The sequence below is a fragment of the Ascaphus truei genome, chromosome 2 (genome assembly GCF_040206685.1).
Source record: "Ascaphus truei isolate aAscTru1 chromosome 2, aAscTru1.hap1, whole genome shotgun sequence".
Lineage (NCBI taxonomy): Eukaryota > Metazoa > Chordata > Amphibia > Anura > Ascaphidae > Ascaphus > Ascaphus truei.
The window spans coordinates 489,259,429-489,279,542 of record NC_134484.1 but is presented as its reverse complement, the minus strand read 5'-3'; the positions used below and the strand labels follow the sequence as shown (position 1 = coordinate 489,279,542).

At 44.3% G+C, this 20,114-nt stretch overlaps 1 protein-coding gene across 1 annotated transcript in view; it reads left to right on the top strand.

Moving 5' to 3' along the window:
• The window catches only part of LOC142488443 (uncharacterized), a 55,460-nt gene that overhangs the window by 19,242 nt on the left and 16,104 nt on the right, over positions 1 to 20,114 (top strand). Inside the window, exons 3-4 of the mRNA XM_075588960.1 lie at positions 16,477 to 16,590; positions 16,970 to 17,083. Of these exons, the coding sequence (XP_075445075.1) occupies positions 16,477 to 16,590; positions 16,970 to 17,083 (228 nt within the window). The remainder of the gene's footprint in view (positions 1 to 16,476; positions 16,591 to 16,969; positions 17,084 to 20,114) is intronic.

The window sequence follows — 20,114 nt, the reverse complement described above, 5'->3', positions numbered from 1 at the left end:
TCCCCTGACGAAGTGACAACGGGTCACGAAACGCGTAGGGAGGAGGAGCTTAGTGATTTGGAACGTCTGAGCACCCGTAGTTCCTGACGCGAGGAGAGTTCCGGTTTCCAGTTTCCGGTTTGCGGCATCGCTGACGTCACTCGAGGTTCCGGTATCGAGTGTAGCGTGCGGCGATTCTCTCCTCGGCAGTCTATAGGAGCAGTGCAGGTTGCGGACGGCAGTTTGTGCGGTATTTGATACCCTGTATTTATGTAAGTGTGATTTTAACGTTTTTTCTTGAGCTATTAAATCCTGTACGATATCACACTAGTATTGTTTAATTTCCACCCCCTCCCCCCCCTCCCACTCTTGAACCTGTGGGAGTGTTGGAGTGAAAAATCGACACTGAGTGAGGGAGATTCCAGCAGACCAGACCACGTGGGATCCGTGAGATGATCTGAAGGAAAGGGACGGATGTCACAGATTCTCTCAACTGAATGTTGCTAGCCCATATCCTGTAAGTAGGATTCTAGGATTTTAGATAGGGAGACAATTGAAGAAACACACTACGCAATTGGTGTGCCCTGTTGTCTTTTCTGTTATTTCAGAAACAGCTGAACATCATTCATAAGGACTACAACTCCCCTGTCTGAAATATCACCATCAAGACCATCAACCTGCCTAAGGAAGCCTATACTAGAGACTGCCTTGTTGGTTCACGGTATTTTTGGACTTTATTCACAGCGCCAGGAACGATTAATTTGTGTATTAGCATTGTTTGTACAGATTTGGAATAATCTGCTGTTTTTTTGTTCCTTAGGCTGCTTTATATTTATATTTTATCACATTATTGTCAATCACATTTTTTGATATAACCACCTTCACTTTAATTAGTGTGTAGGCCAGCGCTTTTTAGAGGGCTTATATTGATTTGTTTGTTTGATCATCTACCGTCCATTCTACGACCAGCACCTCAGCCAGCTTCCTTTGCAGTCAGCCGAAAAGATGAAGTTGTGGGGACTGAGTAAAGATGATTACCCCATAGATGGAATAGTGGCGGTCAAGCTGGATATCTTGCAGTTGAACACTAACAAGTCACATCCCATGCTGGTGGAAGCCTTGGTCTGCCCGGAAGCTCGAACATCCCAGTGCCCCCATCATATTGGGCACGAATGCAGATATAGTAAGTCGGTGATTCGCTCATTCCTGCAGGAAGCCGGCGAGCTACCATTGTCATCCCTGAATATAGCCCCTGGCCTACGGGAAGAATGCTATTGGGTGGCGTATGAAGAAGAGTATGGTGAAATCTTTAATCAAGAGCGAGGGTTATTGGAGATTCCACCAGGGGGAGCGAGGCATGTGACCGCGCTGATCAAGTACCCCAGTCGGCATGAAAACGACAGATACTTTTCGCTGGAGACTCTTCCCGAGTCTGAGTGTCATTGGGGATACCGAATGATACCTGAAGTACAGGAGTGGCCATCTAAGGTCCCCAGGAAGATTACCGTGTCTATCCAGAACATGTCTCTATATACCGTGCCGCTTGAAGTAGGACAAAGGCTAGGTAGAATTTATCCTGTGGATCCTGTGGACGACACAGTGACCGTTCACACTGCCCGTGTGGGAGAAGAGCCCGAGGCACTACAATTCGACTTCGGAGAGTCCCCCCTAGAGGAAGAATGGAAGGAGAGACTACGTGCTCAGTTGAGAGAGAGAGACGAGATGTGTTCTCTACTAGTGAGATGGACGTGGGATGCAGCAGAAGCGCTCAGCACACGATTCGTCTGAATGATGCCACACCGTTTAGGGAAAGGTCTCGCCGTATAGCTCCCAGAGACGTGGAGAATGTGCGTGGTGTCCTGAACAAGATGGAAACGGCTGGTATAGTGACCGAATCTCGAAGTCCCTATGCTTCACCGATTGTGGTGGTACGAAAGAAAAATGGGTCTGTTCGATTGTGCGTGAACTACAGAACATTGAACAGACGTACTGTGCCTGACCAATACACGCTACCACGAATAGAGGAGATCCTCAGCGCACTATCCGGAAGCCAGTGGTTTAGCGTGTTGGACCTTCGATCTGGGTATTACCAGGTTCCTATGAGCCCAGCTGATCAAGAGAAGACGGCGTTCGTCTGTCCTCTAGGATTTTATCAGTTCACCCATGTGCCCCAAGGTATCTGCGGTGCTCCGGCCACTTTCCAACGGCTTATGGAGAAGACGATTGGAGATATGTGTCCTCGTGAATGTCTGGTCTACCTAGACGACATAATTGTGTTCGGAACCACACTTGAAGAACACGAGACTAGGCTGATGAAAGTGCTGGATCGCTTAGAGAAAGAAGGCCTGAAGCTCTCCTTGGATAAGTGCCGCTTCTGTCGAACATCGGTCACTTATGTGGGTCATATAGTGTCTGCAGATGGAGTGGCCACTGACCCGGCCAAGGTGGAGGCGGTGGTGAATTGGCCAAGACCAGAGAATGTGATGGAGCTGGGGTCCTTTCTCGGGTTCTGTGGATATTACAGACGGTTTGTGGATGGATACTCCAAGAAGGCGGCTGTGCTGAACAATCTGCTGAAGGTCTATCCAGAGGAACCCAAGCAGAAGAAGACCACCCAAGAACTCCCTTCGGGGATCGGTGGACGTCCGCTTGTGAAGAAGCGTTTAAGGGGCTGAAGAATAGTCTGACGGAGGCTCCCGTTCTAGCCTATGCTGACCCGGAGAAGCCTTACATTCTGCACGTGGATGCCAGCCTCAACGGATTGGGAGCTGTACTACACCAGAAATACCCCACTGGACTTCGCCCTGTGGCCTATGCCAGTAGAAGTTTGACTCCCAGTGAAAAGAACTATCCAGTTCACAAATTGGAGTTCCTTGCCCTAAAGTGGGCCATATCTGAAAAACTACGAGACTACCTATATGGGGTCACCTTCGAGGTCCAAACAGACAACAATCCGCTGACCTATGTACAAACCACGGCCAAGTTAGATGCGACCGGTCATAGATGGTTGGCCACCCTCGCCAATTACCAGTTTTCTTTGAAATATAAGCCTGGACCTCTCAATATAGGGGCCGATGCTCTATCTAGGAGATCGGGACTGGATGAGACCGCCGACGATGGTCCTTTGGGTAGAAATTCCAGGGCCAGGAATGAGAGCTATGTGTTCCACTGCTGCTATTGTAAACGATCGAGTGGCATTCTCCGAGCTACGAGTAGCGGATTCTTTAGGGTGTCGACCTCAAGCCCTTCCAGAAGCTTACTGCCACCCCGATGGCATGGGTCTAACCCAAAACGTTATCTTCTCTTGGAAAGAACTGGTACTGGCACAGATACATGATCCTGCGGCTAAGGCTGTCCGAGAGGCTCTACACAAAAATGACTCTTCACTGGTGAAACGGGCTCCTCCCGATGATGTGAGCCTCCTCATGAGAATGGGATAAGTTTGAGATGGATAATGGCCTACTCTATAGGGTTGTTCAATTCCACAATCATCCTGACCGTCGACAACTATTTCTACCCCGGCGTATGCAAAGTCTCGTTTTAAGATCACTACATGATGATCATGGACATTTGGGAGTGGATAAGACCTTGGGTTTAGTGCGAGACCGGTTCTTCTGGCCTAGAATGCGGGAGCCAATTGAACAACACTGCAGGAAATGTCTACGGTGCATTCATACGGACACTTCCCACCCGTGCTGCCCCAATGGGCCATCTCAAAAGCTCCGGGCCTATGGATTTAGTTTTTATGGACTTTTTGTACATAGAGCCAGATTCAAAGGGTATAAGAAATGTGCTAGTAGTGACAGATCACTACACTCGATCCGCTCAAGGCTTTCCCACGAAAAGACCAGAAGGCTACCACCATGGCTAAAGTGCTGTGGGAGAAGTATTTTGTGCATTATGGTCTGCCCAGCAGGATGCACTCAGACCAGGGACGAGATTTCGAGAGCAAGCTGATCAAAGAGTTGCTAACCCTGTTGAATATTCAGAAGTCAAGGACTACTCCCTACCATCCAGAGGGAGATGCGCTCTCTGAAAGATTTAATCGGACATTGCTGGACATGCTAGGCACTCTGAAAGATTTACAAAAAGGAGAATGGAGTAAACATGTTGAGGCCTTGGTGCATGCCTACAACTGCACTAGGCACGAGTCCACAGGGTACACCCCATACTTCATGATGTTCGGGAGAGAAGCCAGACTGCCAATCGACATCCGCCTACGGGTATCTACCGACGGGGTACCCAACATGGCTCATTATCGATATGTGCAGAGACTCCAGAACAGTCTGCACCGTGGCTATCAGTTAGCTGAAAGAGCCACCGCTAGACTGAATGCCAATAATAAAAGAAGGTACGACCACAAAGTACGCTATAGAGAGCTCCAACCGGGAGACGCAGTTCTCCTACGCAACTTAGGGATTCCCGGCAAGCACAAGTTAGCTGATCGCTGGAGACAGGGGCCGTTTCAAGTAGAGTCCCAAATGCCGGGCCTCCCTGTTTATCGCATACATGACGTGAATGGCAGGGTAAAGGTCTGGCACCGAAACCACTTGTTACCTATCCCACAACTGGGAGAAACAGAAACAGTAATAAACGACAGTGAGCCTGAAGAGTCTTCTGAGAATTCAGGGTCCACAGATGAAACAATTCAAGATCCTTTGGAGGGAACATCCAACAGAGATTGGTGGGCACCTCCCGAAGGAGCAACGGGTAATGGGCCTGCTATTCAAGTACCTTCATCAGGACAATCACCAAGTAACCAACCGTTAGATCCTACCACTCCAAGTTGTGTGCCTCAAAGAGACAATGTTCAGTTACAAAGAGACTTTCCCCAAACTGGTTCACCCTCTGCCAGAGAGTCTAGACCTCAAGCCTACGATGGTCTCTCTCAAGATGAAGAAATGGAGACTGAGACGCGCAGGAGTCAGCGAGTGAGACGCCCTCCCACTAGAGTGGCTTATGATTCATTAGGGGCACCTCACTATGAGTCTCAGCAGCAAGCTAAAGCCAAGCTAGCCTCAGTTATAAATATGTTTGTTGAAATGTACAATCTCGTTTAAAGTGATCGTAAGTTGTACCCTGAAACCTGCATTTTTATTATATAACGTTGTATGCCTGTTTTGGTTCAAGCGGGGACGTTGATGTTTTCACCAGGGGGAGGATGTAGCCAGGTACCCTCCGGTCTCCTCGTGCTCCCAGGTTCCCCCCCCCCTCTCCTTACCATTAGAGGTTGCGCATAAGCAGGGTAACTCCGCGGCGGCCATTTCAGGGGGGCGCACGAGTGGAAGCTGCAGAGCGGCTGCCATTAGAGGGAGCGCATGAGGCTCCCTATGTTAAAAGCTGCAGATAGAACTACAATCCCCATGATGCTCAGGGGCAGTGACACCACCTGACACCAGGGAGCCAGTAGGGCTGCAGGATTCTGCTGAATGGCAGGAAAGACTATTGCATGCTGGAACAGGAAGCAGCCAGTGAAGACCAGGAGCCTGAAGCTGCAGGTTAAATCCAAAGAGCAGTGCTCCAAGGATTAGGCCAGAATGTTAAACCCCAGAGCCCAGTTAATTCCCTGAGTCACTGTAGAGAAGTAACTGTATTGTGTAGGGAACTGCCTTAAGACAGGGACTCCTTCACTGTACTTCTAGTGAGAAAGAGATTGCAGGACAGAGCCTGGCTGTGAGCACAGTGTGTAGCAGGAAGAGACTGATTGCATAACAGAGACTGTTTGCAAAGGGATAATCCGGCTGGGAATCCCTCCCCTGTGGAGTCAGCGTGTGCCTTCATTTCTGCAGAGAGCAGTGCAGTGCTACGTGGGATCACGTTGCGGTATTGCAGACTCCTCAAGGATTCTCCTGGTTAGGACCATAACCAGGAAGGTATTATATTAAAGTGCACCAACGGGCCCCAACACAGGGAAGCGCTGTCCCTCACACACACACTCCAATCTATAGCTGGTGGACACTAAGGTTAAGTGACCTGGCACATTGGTACACCAAGGACTAGGGTGATATAAAGACTGACACTAAAGTGGTGCAACCATTTACATGTGTGGGGTGATGTGATGATATTCATGCAGGGGAATGTCATGCTGTTTATGTAGGAAACGTTATGCAGAGGTTATTATTATTATGCTAAGTAAATACTGTTTTATCCAACTGCGTGTGGTTACTGCATATGTTGGTTCTGATAAGGCAGGCCTGCCCAACTCGTAAAGTGAGAAGGGCCGAACTGCTCCAAGGAAAAAAAAATTGGGCCGCACGGGTTAAATTATCATCATCATCATCTCTCCTCTAGCACCTCTCCATCATCATCATCATCATCATCTATCTCTCATACCCCCATCTCTCCCCCTCACCCACACAATACCACCCTCCACATCAAAAACACAATACCCCCTCCACATCCCCCCAGCCCATTCCATGTCAGCAGCCCCCCCCCCAAGTCAGCATCCCATGTCAGCATCCCCCCCATGTCTCTCTTCCCTCAATATAACACTCTCTCCCCCTCCCCTAAATCACACCCTCTCCCCCTCCTCTCAATGACACTCTCCCCCTCCCCTCAATATGACACACTCTCCCCCTCCCCTCAATATGACACTCTCTCCCCCTCCACTCAATATGACACTCTCCCCCTCCCCTAAATATAACACTCTCCCCCTCCCCTCAATATGACACTCTCCCCCTCCCCTAAATCACACCCTCTCCCCCTCCTCTCAATATGACTCTCTCCCCCTCCCCTCAATATGACACTCCCCCTCCCCTCAATATGACACACACTCCCCCTTCCCTCAATATGACACTCTTCCCCTCCCCTCAATATGGCACTCTCTCCCCCTCCCCTCAATATGACATTCTCTCTCTCCCTCCCCTCAATATGACACTCTCTCTCTTCCTCCCCTCAATATGACACTCTCTCCCTCCCCTCAATATGACACACTCCCCCTCCCCCCTCAATATGACACACTCTCCCCCTCCCCTCAATATGACACTCTCCCCCTCCCCTCAATATGACACACTCCCCCTCCCCCCTCAATATGGCACACTCCCCCTCCCCCCTCAATATGACACTCTCCCCCTCCCCTCAATATGACACTCCCCCCCTCCCCTCAAGATGACACACTCTCCCCCTCCCCTCAATATAACACACTCTCCCCCTCCCCTCAATATAACACTCTCTCCCCCTCCCCTCAATATGACACTCTCTCTCCTCAATATGACACTCTCTCTCTCCCTCTCTTCAATATGACACTCTCCCCCTCCCCTAAATGACACTCTCTCCCCCTCCTCTCAATGACACTCTTTCCCCCTCCTCAATATGACACTCTCTCCCCCCCTGCAACTCACATCATACACCCCCTGCACCTCACATCACTCCCCCCCCCCTGCACCTCACATGTCAGCAGCCCCCCCTCACATGCCAGCAGCCCACCCCCCCCTCACATGTCAGCAGCCCACCCCCCTCACATGTCAGCAGCCCACCCCCTCACATGTCAGCAGCCCACCCCCCCTCACATGTCAGCAGCCCACCCCCTCACATGTCAGCAGCCCACTCCCCCTCACATGTCAGCAGCCCACTCCCCCTCACATGTCAGCAGCCCACCCCCCCCTCACATGTCAGCAGCCCACCCCCCCTCACATGTCAGCAGCCCACTCCCCCTCACATGTCAGCACCCCCCCCTCTCACATGTCAGCATCCCACCCCCCACCAGCCCGTTTTTCTCTCACACACAGACACAGAGACACACACACACACACCTCTACCTCTTTTAGATCAGCACATCCTCTCCCCGGCACTAAGCCCCGCCCCCAGCATGCTCTGACCTCCCCGGCATCCTGCATCCTCCTCATGCTGCTTCTGCCCCCGCGCACTGCAAAACCCGGGGGCGGGGAGGGGGGGCGGTGGAGGAGGGGATGAATCGCCGCCATTTTTTTAAACTTTTAAAAAATATATATATATATTTTTTAAATTTATTTAATTAATTAACTGGCGCCCGCCGGAGTCACCGCGGGCCACACAGAGAGGCCAGGGGGGCCGCATGCTGCCCGCGGGCCGTATGTTGTGCAGCCCTGTGATAAGGGAACACTCCCACCAAGTTGGGATCCCTCATCAGTGGAGGCGCTGCACCCAGTGTAAGTATACCCCAGGCTCCCAGTGGCGGAGGCTCAGGCCTCTTGTTAGCCTCACAGGTGACAGCAGCATCAGTAGATACCATACCCCAGGGGTACAAGGGCTACACACCTACATATATATAAAACCATAGACATATGTATGTATATCCTCACTATATAATCTTATATTGGTTGAAAAGCTAACAGCTATAGGTTATGTCAAACAGGAGCCAGTAGAGAGAGATATGCATGTAATCCATATGGGCATACATATGCATAACAGATGCATATATATACAAACATATACATATATAGTAATACAATTATAAACCCTATTTGCTAACATATTCTTAAACAGCAGGAGATTCGGAGAGAGAAAACCAGTCCCAGAATTAGGTGGTTCTAATTTTCAAGAAATGCTCCTAACTCAAAATAAATATTGAGTCCATTTGGAGAGAGGGTCTTCAGCTCATAGATCCAGTAAGCCTCACACCTACTGATCTGATTGAGCCTAATACCCCCCCTCCAGTTGCATGGTGCAAGTTCTATTGCCTGACACTCCAAACCAGCTGGATTCTAGCTATGGTGAGTAAGGAAATGATGTGAAACACTATGTGTGGTAAGCCCCTTCCTGATATTATATACGTGCTCGTATCTGTCTCTGGAAGGTCCTACCTGTTCTTCCCACATATTGCAGGCCACATGGGCACTGCAACATGTAAATCACATATGTGGAATGGCAATTAATAAAAGATTTTTCCGGATATACTTTAGATGTAACATTTGACTTAAAGGTTTTTCTAGTCACACTGAACGCACATGCGGTGCAGGCAGTGCAAGTAAAGAAATCTTTAGTGGGATTGGGCAAGGACGATCTTGATTTATTAAATGGACAGCTAGGTGCTACTCTGGATTTTAAATTTGTGGCCTTCGTGAATATAATACTAGGAGTGGGTGACAGAATTTGTGCAAGAGTGTCATCTCTTAACAAGATAGACCAATGTTTTTTTTTAAATTTGCCTATTTTTAGGAGCCATCTGGTTGTATTGTGTAATAAATTATATATATATATATATATATATATATATATATATATGAGAACAACAAGAAAAGAAAGCGCCCGATCCTAGTGCAGCATGAAAAAATACAATTTAATAAAAATAAATGAACCAACAAATGCGAACTCACAAACAAAGGATAAATAAAAGCATATAATGAGTATATTCATTCGCCAAACGCCCACGATGTGCCTGTATTGTGTGCCTTCTCTCAGTCTATGTAGTATCAGCTCCTCCGAACCGACATCCAGCAGGGGATACAGGAAAGGTCTCCACGTGGTGACCCGGAAGTCCTCCTCACTGTGAGTGCAATCCGTATATTGTATATTGTATTATATATTGTATATATTATATATTACTGAGGGGAAGGGGAGGAGGGGGGGTAAAAATGCACTTACAAAAGTACAATAAAAACGAGCATTGCGTAATTATAATCACCACCATCCGGTTACTGCTGCATCATCTTGGGGCAATCCCAATCTCAAGGCATGAAGGATCGACGTCCCAGCAGGTATCCAGGGCCAGTGGATGCTGTATAAGAGTCCAAGAAAGTGGCTCCGTGTACTCATGCCTCTGTAGCACTAGCGCATGGATCGGTCCACTCCAGCGCTTAGTAATGACGTAATGTCAATGCGTCCAACGTGATGACGCTCCCTGACGCGTTTCGTCACTCAATGGTAACTTTTTCAAAGGGAAGTGTGGTGAAGGGGAAGGTCCGGTATTTATATACAAAATCCAATGATGTTAATTAAATGGAACGCCCCAACTCAGCTGGAAAGTGCTTCGTGCTATATACAAGTATAACCACCAATGAATATATATAAAATACACGTAATAAGAATAGAAACCTATTTGAATTGGAGGAGATGGAGTGTAGATGATAAACACAGATTATAAAATGCTATACCTAAGGGGAATATACGCATCCTATATATAATGAATATAAGCAAAAAAAACTTACATTGAACACATATAAGGAAATTAAAATATTATATATCTATTTAGTAACATAAAACAATATGGGTAAATTATTAACCCTTAATAACATACATGTATAGTAGTGTAATTCCCATAAGAGGCTTGTACATATATAGACAGTTGCAAATATATCAAAACTGAAAACCTGAAAAGATGTGAGAAAATATAATGAAAGGATATGCACATATATAGATGAAAAAAATAACACAATAAACTAAATGATCAAAAACCAAATTCTTAACCCTTTATATGAGATATAAAATCAAACCAATAATTTCTTATCTGATGCAGATATCAAAATCATAGGAAAGAACACATGATGAGTCCATAGATAACCAAGTGTGACTGTAGGAATAATTGGGGATATTAATATTGGGAGTCTATATGCCACGAACAAAGCAAGGTGTCTGGCGAGAAATGATGATGATTACCACAATAACAGTGAGGTGATGGTATCACCTGTAATGAGAAATATATCTGGAGGGTACCGCAATAACAGTGAAGTGATGATATCACCTGTAATGGGAAATATATGAAAATATATAAAAAAAAGTGTAGTGTGTTCAGTGATGTTTATTTTGAGTGTACATGAATCAGTGTAAAAATGACAACTATATCTAGACTATCAATCACTAATAACTAACTATGGTATTTATATAATATAATTAACATTTATAATAGTGTAAACATAAAATAGTGATATATATGTGAGTGATTGAGGGTGTGCTTAATAGTGTGTGATGTGTTGAGACCCAAAGAACCTAATATGAACTACTAGTAACTACTAAAAACTAAAAATCCGGACAGAGGGGGAGAAAGGGAAAGGGGAGATCCAAACAATGGATTACGCAGAACAGCAGAGGGAGTCTCACAGGAAGAGACGTCCAAGGATCCATTAAACAAACGTGCTGACATCTAGGCATTCGTTAAGTCCATCCGGGCTTAAAGTGCCCAATTGGTGGATCCAGAAAGTTTCCCGCCTGCAGAGAGTCTTGAATCGGTCGCCACCTAGAGCACACGGTGAAATGGTCTCAATCCCCATTACTTTTTTTGTTTATATATATATATATATATAACAATCAAAAAATAAATAGATGATACCGTTCTGTGGCTAACGAAATGCTTTTATTTGTGCGAGCTTTCGAGATACACTGATCTCTTCTTCCGGCGATGTTACAATGAATGAAGCAAAAGGTTACTTAAAAAACAGTGTCTCTTGGAATGTTATCTGTGCTTGTCCTTCCCCCGGTGTGGATGTGTTTTATGGCTAGAGGTGTCAAAGGGTAACTGAAAGCAAGTGAAGAAAGAGTGTGTATGTGTATCAGTGTGAATAAAAATGAATGGAGAGCCCACAGTATAAACAGTGCTCTACACAAGGTGTGTGTGGAGTGAGAGGGATATAAATGGTGTGGGTGGGTGTGGAAATGTGAGAGTTTGTAGCACAACTAAAAGTGTGTGTGGATACTATGTGGTCCCTATTGGTGTATATGGATGGAAAAATAAGGAGTATTAGTATGTGTGAGAGACAGCTGTGTGTGCATACATATAGCACAGTATGTACAGACATGGCCTTTAGCGCTCATGGGAAGAGAGTTCGCTAGTGTCAGTAATGACTCATAAAATTTCGATCTCTGTTTAGGCCACTGCTAAGTGTCCCGAACAGTTGCATAAATTTGTATTCATGCAACCGTCTCTCTTTCGGGGTTTTAAGATTACCTTTGAGTATGGCAACCCTCAGATCGTTCATCTTATGGCCAGTCAGAGAAATGTTCGCCAACAGGACTGTCTCTTGTTCCGCGTGTGATGCTGTGGCGATGCAGGTTCATTCTCTTGTTTAGCCCCTGTCCTGTCTCACCTATGTAGTAGCAGCCCCCTGGGCATTTCATGCACATGATGAGGTACACGACATTGCTGGAGGAACAGGTGAACCCTCCTCTGATTTTGTATTCCCGATTCTTGTGTGGTATTTGTATTGTGTCCGCTGTGTAGAGCATTGCGCAGGTTTTGCATCTTGGGTCCTGGCATGGTTTTGTCCCGCATTCAGTTGTACTGCTGAATACTTTACTCCTCACCATAATATTCTTGAGATTATGGGGTTGTCTGTATGATAATAAGGGTGCTTCAGGGAAGACCTGTTGCAGTCTTGTATCTTCCTGGAGGATGGGTTGTAGTTTCCTGGCGATCTTGCGTAGGGCTCCTAGGTGTGGGTTATATGTGACCACCAAAGGAACCCTGTCGCTTGTCTCCTTCTGTTTGTATTCAAGGAGATCACATCTTGGTATTCTGGTGGCTTTGTTTCAGTTACCCTTTGACACCTCTAGCCATAAAACACATCCACACTGGGGGAAGGACAAGCACAGATAACATTCCAAGAGACACTGTTTTTAAGTTATCCTTGCTTCATTCATTGTAACATCGCCGGAAGAAGAGATCAGTGTATCTCGAAAGCTCGCACAAATAAAAGCATTTCGTTAGCCACAGAACGGTATCATCTATTTATTTTTTGATTATTGAAGCTCGGCTAACACGGTACTGATACCTCTAAATGTATATATATATATATATATATATTTATATATATATATATATCCCACTAAAGGTTTCTTTACTTGCACTGCCTGCACCGCACGTGCGTTCAGTGTGACTAGAAAAACCTTTAAGTCAAATGTTACATCTAAAGTATATCCGGAAAAATCTTTTATTAATTGCCATTCCACATGTTGCAGTGCCCGTGTTGTCTGCAATACTGTATGTGGGAAGAACAGGTAGGACCTTCCAGAGACGGATATACGAGCACGTATATAATATCAGGAAGGGGCTTACCACACATAGTGTTTCACATGATTTCCTTACTCACCATAACCAGAATCCAGCTGATTTGGAGTGTCAGGCAATAGAAGTTGCATCATGCAACTGGAGGGGGGGTAATAGGCTCAATCAGATCAGTAGGCGTGAGGCTTACTGGATCTATGAGCTGAAAACCCTCTCTCCAAATGGACTCAATGTTGATTTTGAGTTAGGAGCATTTCTTGAAAATTAGAACCACCTAATTCTGGGACTGTAGAAAAAATAGGGTAACCCCAATTATCGAGGCCACTACCAGGCACTATGGAGTGTGTTAGGAAAGAGGGTTGACGCCGGGATAAAGGTGATGCAGGTAATAAGGCAATATTAGGGTGTCTCCGATACTAACAAGGGGAGTGGGGTACTGGAAAACCGGTTAGAGGTACAAGGGGACACCTCACAAGGGGGCGCCCCCAAGTAAATCACGGCCCGGCTACCAATAAATCCTCACCTGTCTCCCCTGTGTACCGCGTGGAGGTCCCTTGAAAGCCGTTCCTGTTTGCGGCTGCAAGCTTGATCCTGGAGGCTCTGTGGGCTGGGATTCTGCTTGCTGGCGTCTGCTTGCTCCAACCGGATGTGACGTCACAGGTGAAAAAAATGTAGATTGCTTCCGAGGTTCACAGCACCTTCACTCAGCCAGTAGTTTGAATGTAAAAAACTTTATTAGTAACCAGCAATGTACAACAGCATGATCACTCTGACGCGTTTCGTCCGGGTCAGGACTTTTTCAAAGAGTGCTATTCATGCAAAATGTCCCAGTTCATATAGGGAGAGAGCTAGATCAACAGCCAATCATATCTAAGGTCAAATTAATCTACCACTGTGGAAATCAATTCGGTGATTCGCTATACTATAGGACTGTTTACATCACTTCACTCAGTACATGGAGGGACATACAGACATGCAAATATTGCATACATTGTTAACAATGTTAAAATGACAGCCTAATGCTGTATAAAAATATAATTAAAATCATACAAGGCTTATGTTCAAATACTGGTATAAATAAATTATATAATGATTAATTAATTCATTCGATCTGAAAGAAAGTGGATAGGAATTATAACTTACATAATCATAAATGAATTTCATGTAACATAAAATATATTCTCAAAACATAATAAATGTTATAATACACAATGTGGATATTAGATTAACATTAAATTGGTAATTTTTTCATAATGGGTAATAATCCCTAAATGGACAAAATTTAGACAGTAAGCACACCCTGACACCCCTCCACACTGGGCCATCACCCCACCAAGAAGTGCTTGAGCTTCCAATCTTGGTTGATTCCGGCCGGATGGAGTGTGTTCAGGGTGTACACCCAGTATATTTCTTGTTTATTCAATACACCTTCCCTATGTCCTCCTCTAGCATGACAAGGTATATGCTCAATAGCAGTATAGGAGAAATTATCTATACCTCCTTTGGGGCATCTAGAGAAGTGTCTAGGGACAGGGTGGGTAGTATCATTCCTTTTGATAAGCCTTACATGCTCTGCTATGCGAGTTTTGACAGGTCTAATTGTGCGTCCTACATACATTTTATTACAACCACATCTTAGAAGATATATGGTGAAAGACGTATTGCAATTTAGAAACTTCTTAATAAAATGTTTTTTTGTATTAAATTCAGATTTTACATATTTGGTACTGTGGACATACCTACACATAGAGCAATTTCCACATGCAAAAAAGCCCTTTGGGATCCCTTTTATTTTATTAGAGTCTGACTGAAAATGGCTAGGTGCCAGGTGTGATGCTAAAGTTTTAGCCTTCCTAAATGTGAATCTTGGCCCATTTCTTATATATTCTTCAATATCCCTGTCAAGTGACAGAGTATGCCAATGTTTATGTATGATATCACATATTTGTTTAGATTGTCGATTATATGTGGTAACAAAAAATGGACTCAAATCACTTAACTCTGGGACAGGTTTTGTTTGATCCATAAAACGTTTCTTTTTCTTATATTTTTCCAGAAGTACAGAACGATCCAAGGATCTTGCATGTTCAAATGCCGTTTGGATATCCCTACTATTGTAGCCTCTGGCCTGAAATCTTTGAAACAATGTTTTTGATTGTGAATAAAAATTCTCATCATTTGAACATATACGTCTTAACCGTATAAATTGAGCTTTGGGGATGCCTTTGAGTAATGATTGGGGGTGGCAACTTTTAGCTGACAGAAGTGTGTTCCTAGAATTGGGTTTACGGAATATATCCGTTTGGATTTTTTGATCATGGTCGATGTACAGGAGCAGGTCTAGATAATTTATACAATTAATATTATGCTCATAAGTAAATTTGATATTTCTGTCATTAGTATTAAGTAAATTGATAAATGAAAGAAGTGATGATTCATCGCCGTCCCATACTATGATGAGATCGTCGATGAATCTTTTGAAATAGATTATTTGTGAACGATAAATATTATTACTGTGATAAATATATTGTTCTTCCCATAAACCCATAAATAAGTTTGCATATGATGGTGCAAAACTCGTGCCCATTGCAGTGCCTAACAACTGTAAATAAAATTGTGAATCAAACATTAAATAATTGTGAGTTAATAAAATTTTTATAGATTCTAAAAGAAAAGTGCAAGCTTTGAGCAAGATTTGGACACATAAAAATGTTTTTGTTTTAAATACCTGGGCATATGGTTTGACTCCCACTTAACATTCGAAATGCACATTGATACCCTGACCTCCAAAATCTATGCCAAACTAGGTGTACTTTACAGGAACAAATACTCCCTAAGCCTGCTGGTCAGAAAGCGTATCGCACAGCAGATGCTAATGACAATTATTGACTATGGAGACATAGTCTCACCTTAGCAAACTTGACACCCTCTTCAATTCAATAAGCCGTTTTGTTCTCCAATGCAACTACAACACACATCACTGCGAAATGCTCAAAGAACTAGATTGGTCATCACTCGAGTCTAGGCGCAAAGTTTATCCTTCCTGTCTTGCCTTCAAATACTTTCTGGGCAAGCTACCCATCTATCTGAACAAGCTATTCACCCCTACCACAGGCAGCACTTATCATCTGAGATCTGACTCCAAAAAACTGTTCATGGTCCCAAGGTTCAGCAAAGTATCCGGCCACTCCTCTTTCTCTTACCGTGCACCCCAAAACTGGAACAACCTACCGCAGACTCTCACATCCACCACCAGTCTAAGTACTTTCAAAACTAAAGCTGTCTCACATTTTAATCTGGTCTGTAACTGTTACATACGCCTATAATATATATTATCTCTAACTGTGCATGCAATGTCTTCTATATAATGTATACCCTGTTCATTTATGTAACCATATTGGTAACCATGTATTATTTGTCATTTTAACTCTATGCCCAGGTCATACTTGAAAACGAGAAGTAACTCAATGTATTACTTCCTGGTAACACATTTTATAATTAAATAAATATCAGAGGAGGTGAAAGCACATGAAGCGCCCCCACTCCCAGCTTTACATGAATGATTTTTCTTTTCTGGTTGCCAGGTTTCCCAGTGGTTGTGCTGGAGAGGTTAGAGATTAAGTCAGAGAAAGAAGAGACAGACACTGAGGAACATCTAACACCAATAAAGGAAGAAATTGATGTATTTCCTGTTTGTGGTAAGTACGCTTACATCCTCACTTGTCTTTATTCAGTATATTTAAAACATGGACTGAAATGCGTACAATATTTTGGGAAATAATATTAAAGCGTGCATACAATTATAAGATACCTTCCTAATGAAAAAAAAAAGGATTTATCTAAGGTTATATTGAGGATATTATTGTTATTGAGGTTTGAACATTGGTAGCTCCAAAATGTTTTCAGCACTCGGGGGTAAAAACTTCTTCAGCACTGAAAGGGTTAATAACAAAGTAAAATCAATCACTTCACCCCTCCCCCATAGGAATCAGTATAGAGTATTTCTATATACTGATATCACAAGAAGCGCCCCCACTCCCAGCTTTACATGATGGGTTTCCCTTTTCTTATTGCCAGGTTTCCCAGTGGATGTACCGGAGAGTTTAGAGATTAAATCAGAGAAGGAAGAACCGAACGCTGAGGAACATCTGACCACAATAAAGAGTGAAACTGTTCCATTTCCTGTCTCTGGTGAGTAACTTTTCACCTTTGTCTGCACAAAGGGGTGTTATCTTGTTACAAGGAGCATGGTCACATTTAGCGAATATTCATGGTTAATTGCCTCTCATAGGAAATCCCCAGGCCTGCTGGGTGTTCTGGGACAAGCCACATGCTGCAGAGTTAGAAGTGCAATATGGCTCTCAAACACGTATAAAGGTTGGAAATGCAGAGTTATGATACGATAAAACGCATTTGGGAAAACAAATTCAAGGGACCCTTCCCTAACTAACCTGGTTCCCCAGCTTAAACAATACCCTCTCATTTAGGGTCATTAGATACGCAATAATATCCAGTCTTTAGACATAGCTTAACTGATAGATGGGGACAGCGTTCCAAGAGTCCAGGCAATTCTTCCAAAAAGTGAAAGTCATGATGGGGGCGTCTTCCCTCCCCGAACTGGATACAGGGGAGCAGCGTGCCCCCAGCCTCCAGGCTCTAGGAGAGAAAATGAAGCAGCAAACCTAGCTGCCATAAATACCTGTTCCTTAATTAGGATAGCAGGTCAGGGAGAACTAGATGATTAAACTGACGAGTTTTCATTCCTCTGTAGGCAGCTTGTAGGATGATAGTTGTGGCGCGTATACGAAGATAATTTTCTTTTTCCCATCTTCCTTGGAAGTGCTTCTGAATAATTTTAATGTTTTTCTCCCTTTTCAATACGTTTAGTCCACTTGTGAGAGAATCCTGTTCCTTGCGTACATCTCGCAATTCTGCTCTCAGAGCCTCTATCTCTTTCTGGCGCTGGCTTTGTGTGCATGAACGCATCCCTCATTACGTTTAGGAACTCTGCCTTCATTACGTCTAGGGTCTCTACAAATCTCGTTGCTAGGGTCCCATCAGCTTGCCTTTCCCAGGTTTCTTTCTCTTGGTCCTCCTGACTGTTGGGAATGGAGCAACTTCTCTGTTCCTCAAGCTCTTGCTTCAGTTTCGGGACCTTCTTGTGCTCCCTCTCATACTGCTCTGCGCGGACACACTGGGTACTCAGACACTCATTCCTGAAAGGACACCACTTTGTGTGGTCAGACACGTGACACATTAAACACGTTTGTTTCCTCTATTTTTGCACTCTGGTGTATTCTTCACCCTGACCTCTGGAGGTGCTATTGCGTCAATTCTTTTCACACTTTTCCCTGTGTATGCTGTATGCAGAACTGGCAGTCATACACAGTAAGACAGACTTTATTCACAGAGTCTGTACATTACTTCGGCTTGGCGGCCATTTTAAACCGCCGCATTTATTTCCAAACCCACAGACTTTTTAGTGTCGACCCACATTCTCCACCATAAGTGACAAACGCCACCCTTGCGTAGCGCTGACGTCTGTCTGGGCTCTTACCGACACAGTCTTCAAGGGTTTATTTAGGAAAAACACAAGAATAAGAGGTAGCAGTATGTGTGTAACTTAGACTTCTGCCTGTTTTATTTCATCCCACTAAGGGACTGCACATTCAATAGATACATGTTGGAGGCGCTCAGCCATTAACCTTCAGCGGTTTACTCATATTAGTGTCTCAACTCTATGCCCAGGACATACTTGAAAACGAGATGTAACTCTCAATGCATTACTTCCTGGTAAAATGTTTTTATAAATAAATAATAAATAAGTGACACTAAACATTTCAAACACCGTCACCTTAAGAAACAAAAGAAACCATAAAAGTAACACCTTTCTCTCTTTTTTAGGGATCTAACTATAAAGTAGCATCAGCCTCTCTAACGGTTGCTGGGCCAACTAACCTGGTACCCTCTCATTTAGTGTCACTAGATAAGCAATAATATCCAGTCTTTAGACATAGCTTAACTTATAGATGGGAACAGCGTCCCAAGAGTCCAGGCCATTCTTCCGAACAGGGAAAGTGATGATGGGGGTGTCCTCCCCGAACTGGATACAGGGGAGCAGCGTGCCCCCAGCCTCCATGCTCTAGAAGAGAGAATGAAGCAGCACCCCTAGCTGCCATATATACCTGTTTCTGTAATTAGGATAGCAGGTGAGGGAGAACTAGACCCATTGTAAACTGTGGCCTGGACTTTCCATCCACCAGCCTGAGTAAATGTGAAGCTGTGGGATGGATCCTTTTGCACTATTACTGCACTTTCTGACCTAAATCAGGCAGAAAGCTGCCTAATATCCTGGGACTAAGTCACAGTATTTATCACGTTTTTCACTTTATTAAGTTGAGATTATTTAACACATTTATTGTTATCACCTCCTTTTTGGAGCGCCTTTTCCATTTTCTATCACATGACCAGTGGTCGACAAATCACCAAAAAATCTACTCGCCGAACAAAAAAATCTACTCGCCACCTAGTACCACACGTGTACTGCTTGGGCCAATAGGAGCTCGCCACGATGTTAAATCCACTCGCCCGGGGCGTGCAAATGTATAAGTTTGTCGAACACTGCACATGACCATCAGCAGGTAAGAAGACAATACATCTTAATCGCTATCATTTTCTGCCATAAGGGCTAGTAATACATTTCTTTACAGGAGGTATTATATTATACCAATATCAGAGGAGGTGAAATCACATGAAGAGCCCCCACTCCCAGCTTTACATGATGGATTTTCCTTTTCTTGTTGCCAGGTTTCCCAGTGGTTGTCCTGGAGATTAAAGAGTAAAGCGACCCATTGTGGCTAGCATTGGATCTTTGGGAGATGGTTTGTCGCGATATGTTGATGGTTTGTTACAACCGATAGTTAAAAATGTACCATCCTTTTTGAGAGACTCTACAGATATGTTATGTGCTATAAAAGCTGTTAAATGGCATAAGAACTATAGATGGGTTACGATGGACGTTATGTCGTTATACTCCATCATTGATCATGACCAGGGTATTAAGGCAACTCCATTTTTCCTTCAGTCCTCCTCATTATCTATTTCACTTCGCACTTTTCTTTTAGATTCCATCACATTTTTATTGACTCACAATTATTTTTTTATTTGATTAACAGTTTTACTTGCAGACACTGGGTACGGCTATGGGTACCTCCTTTGCCCC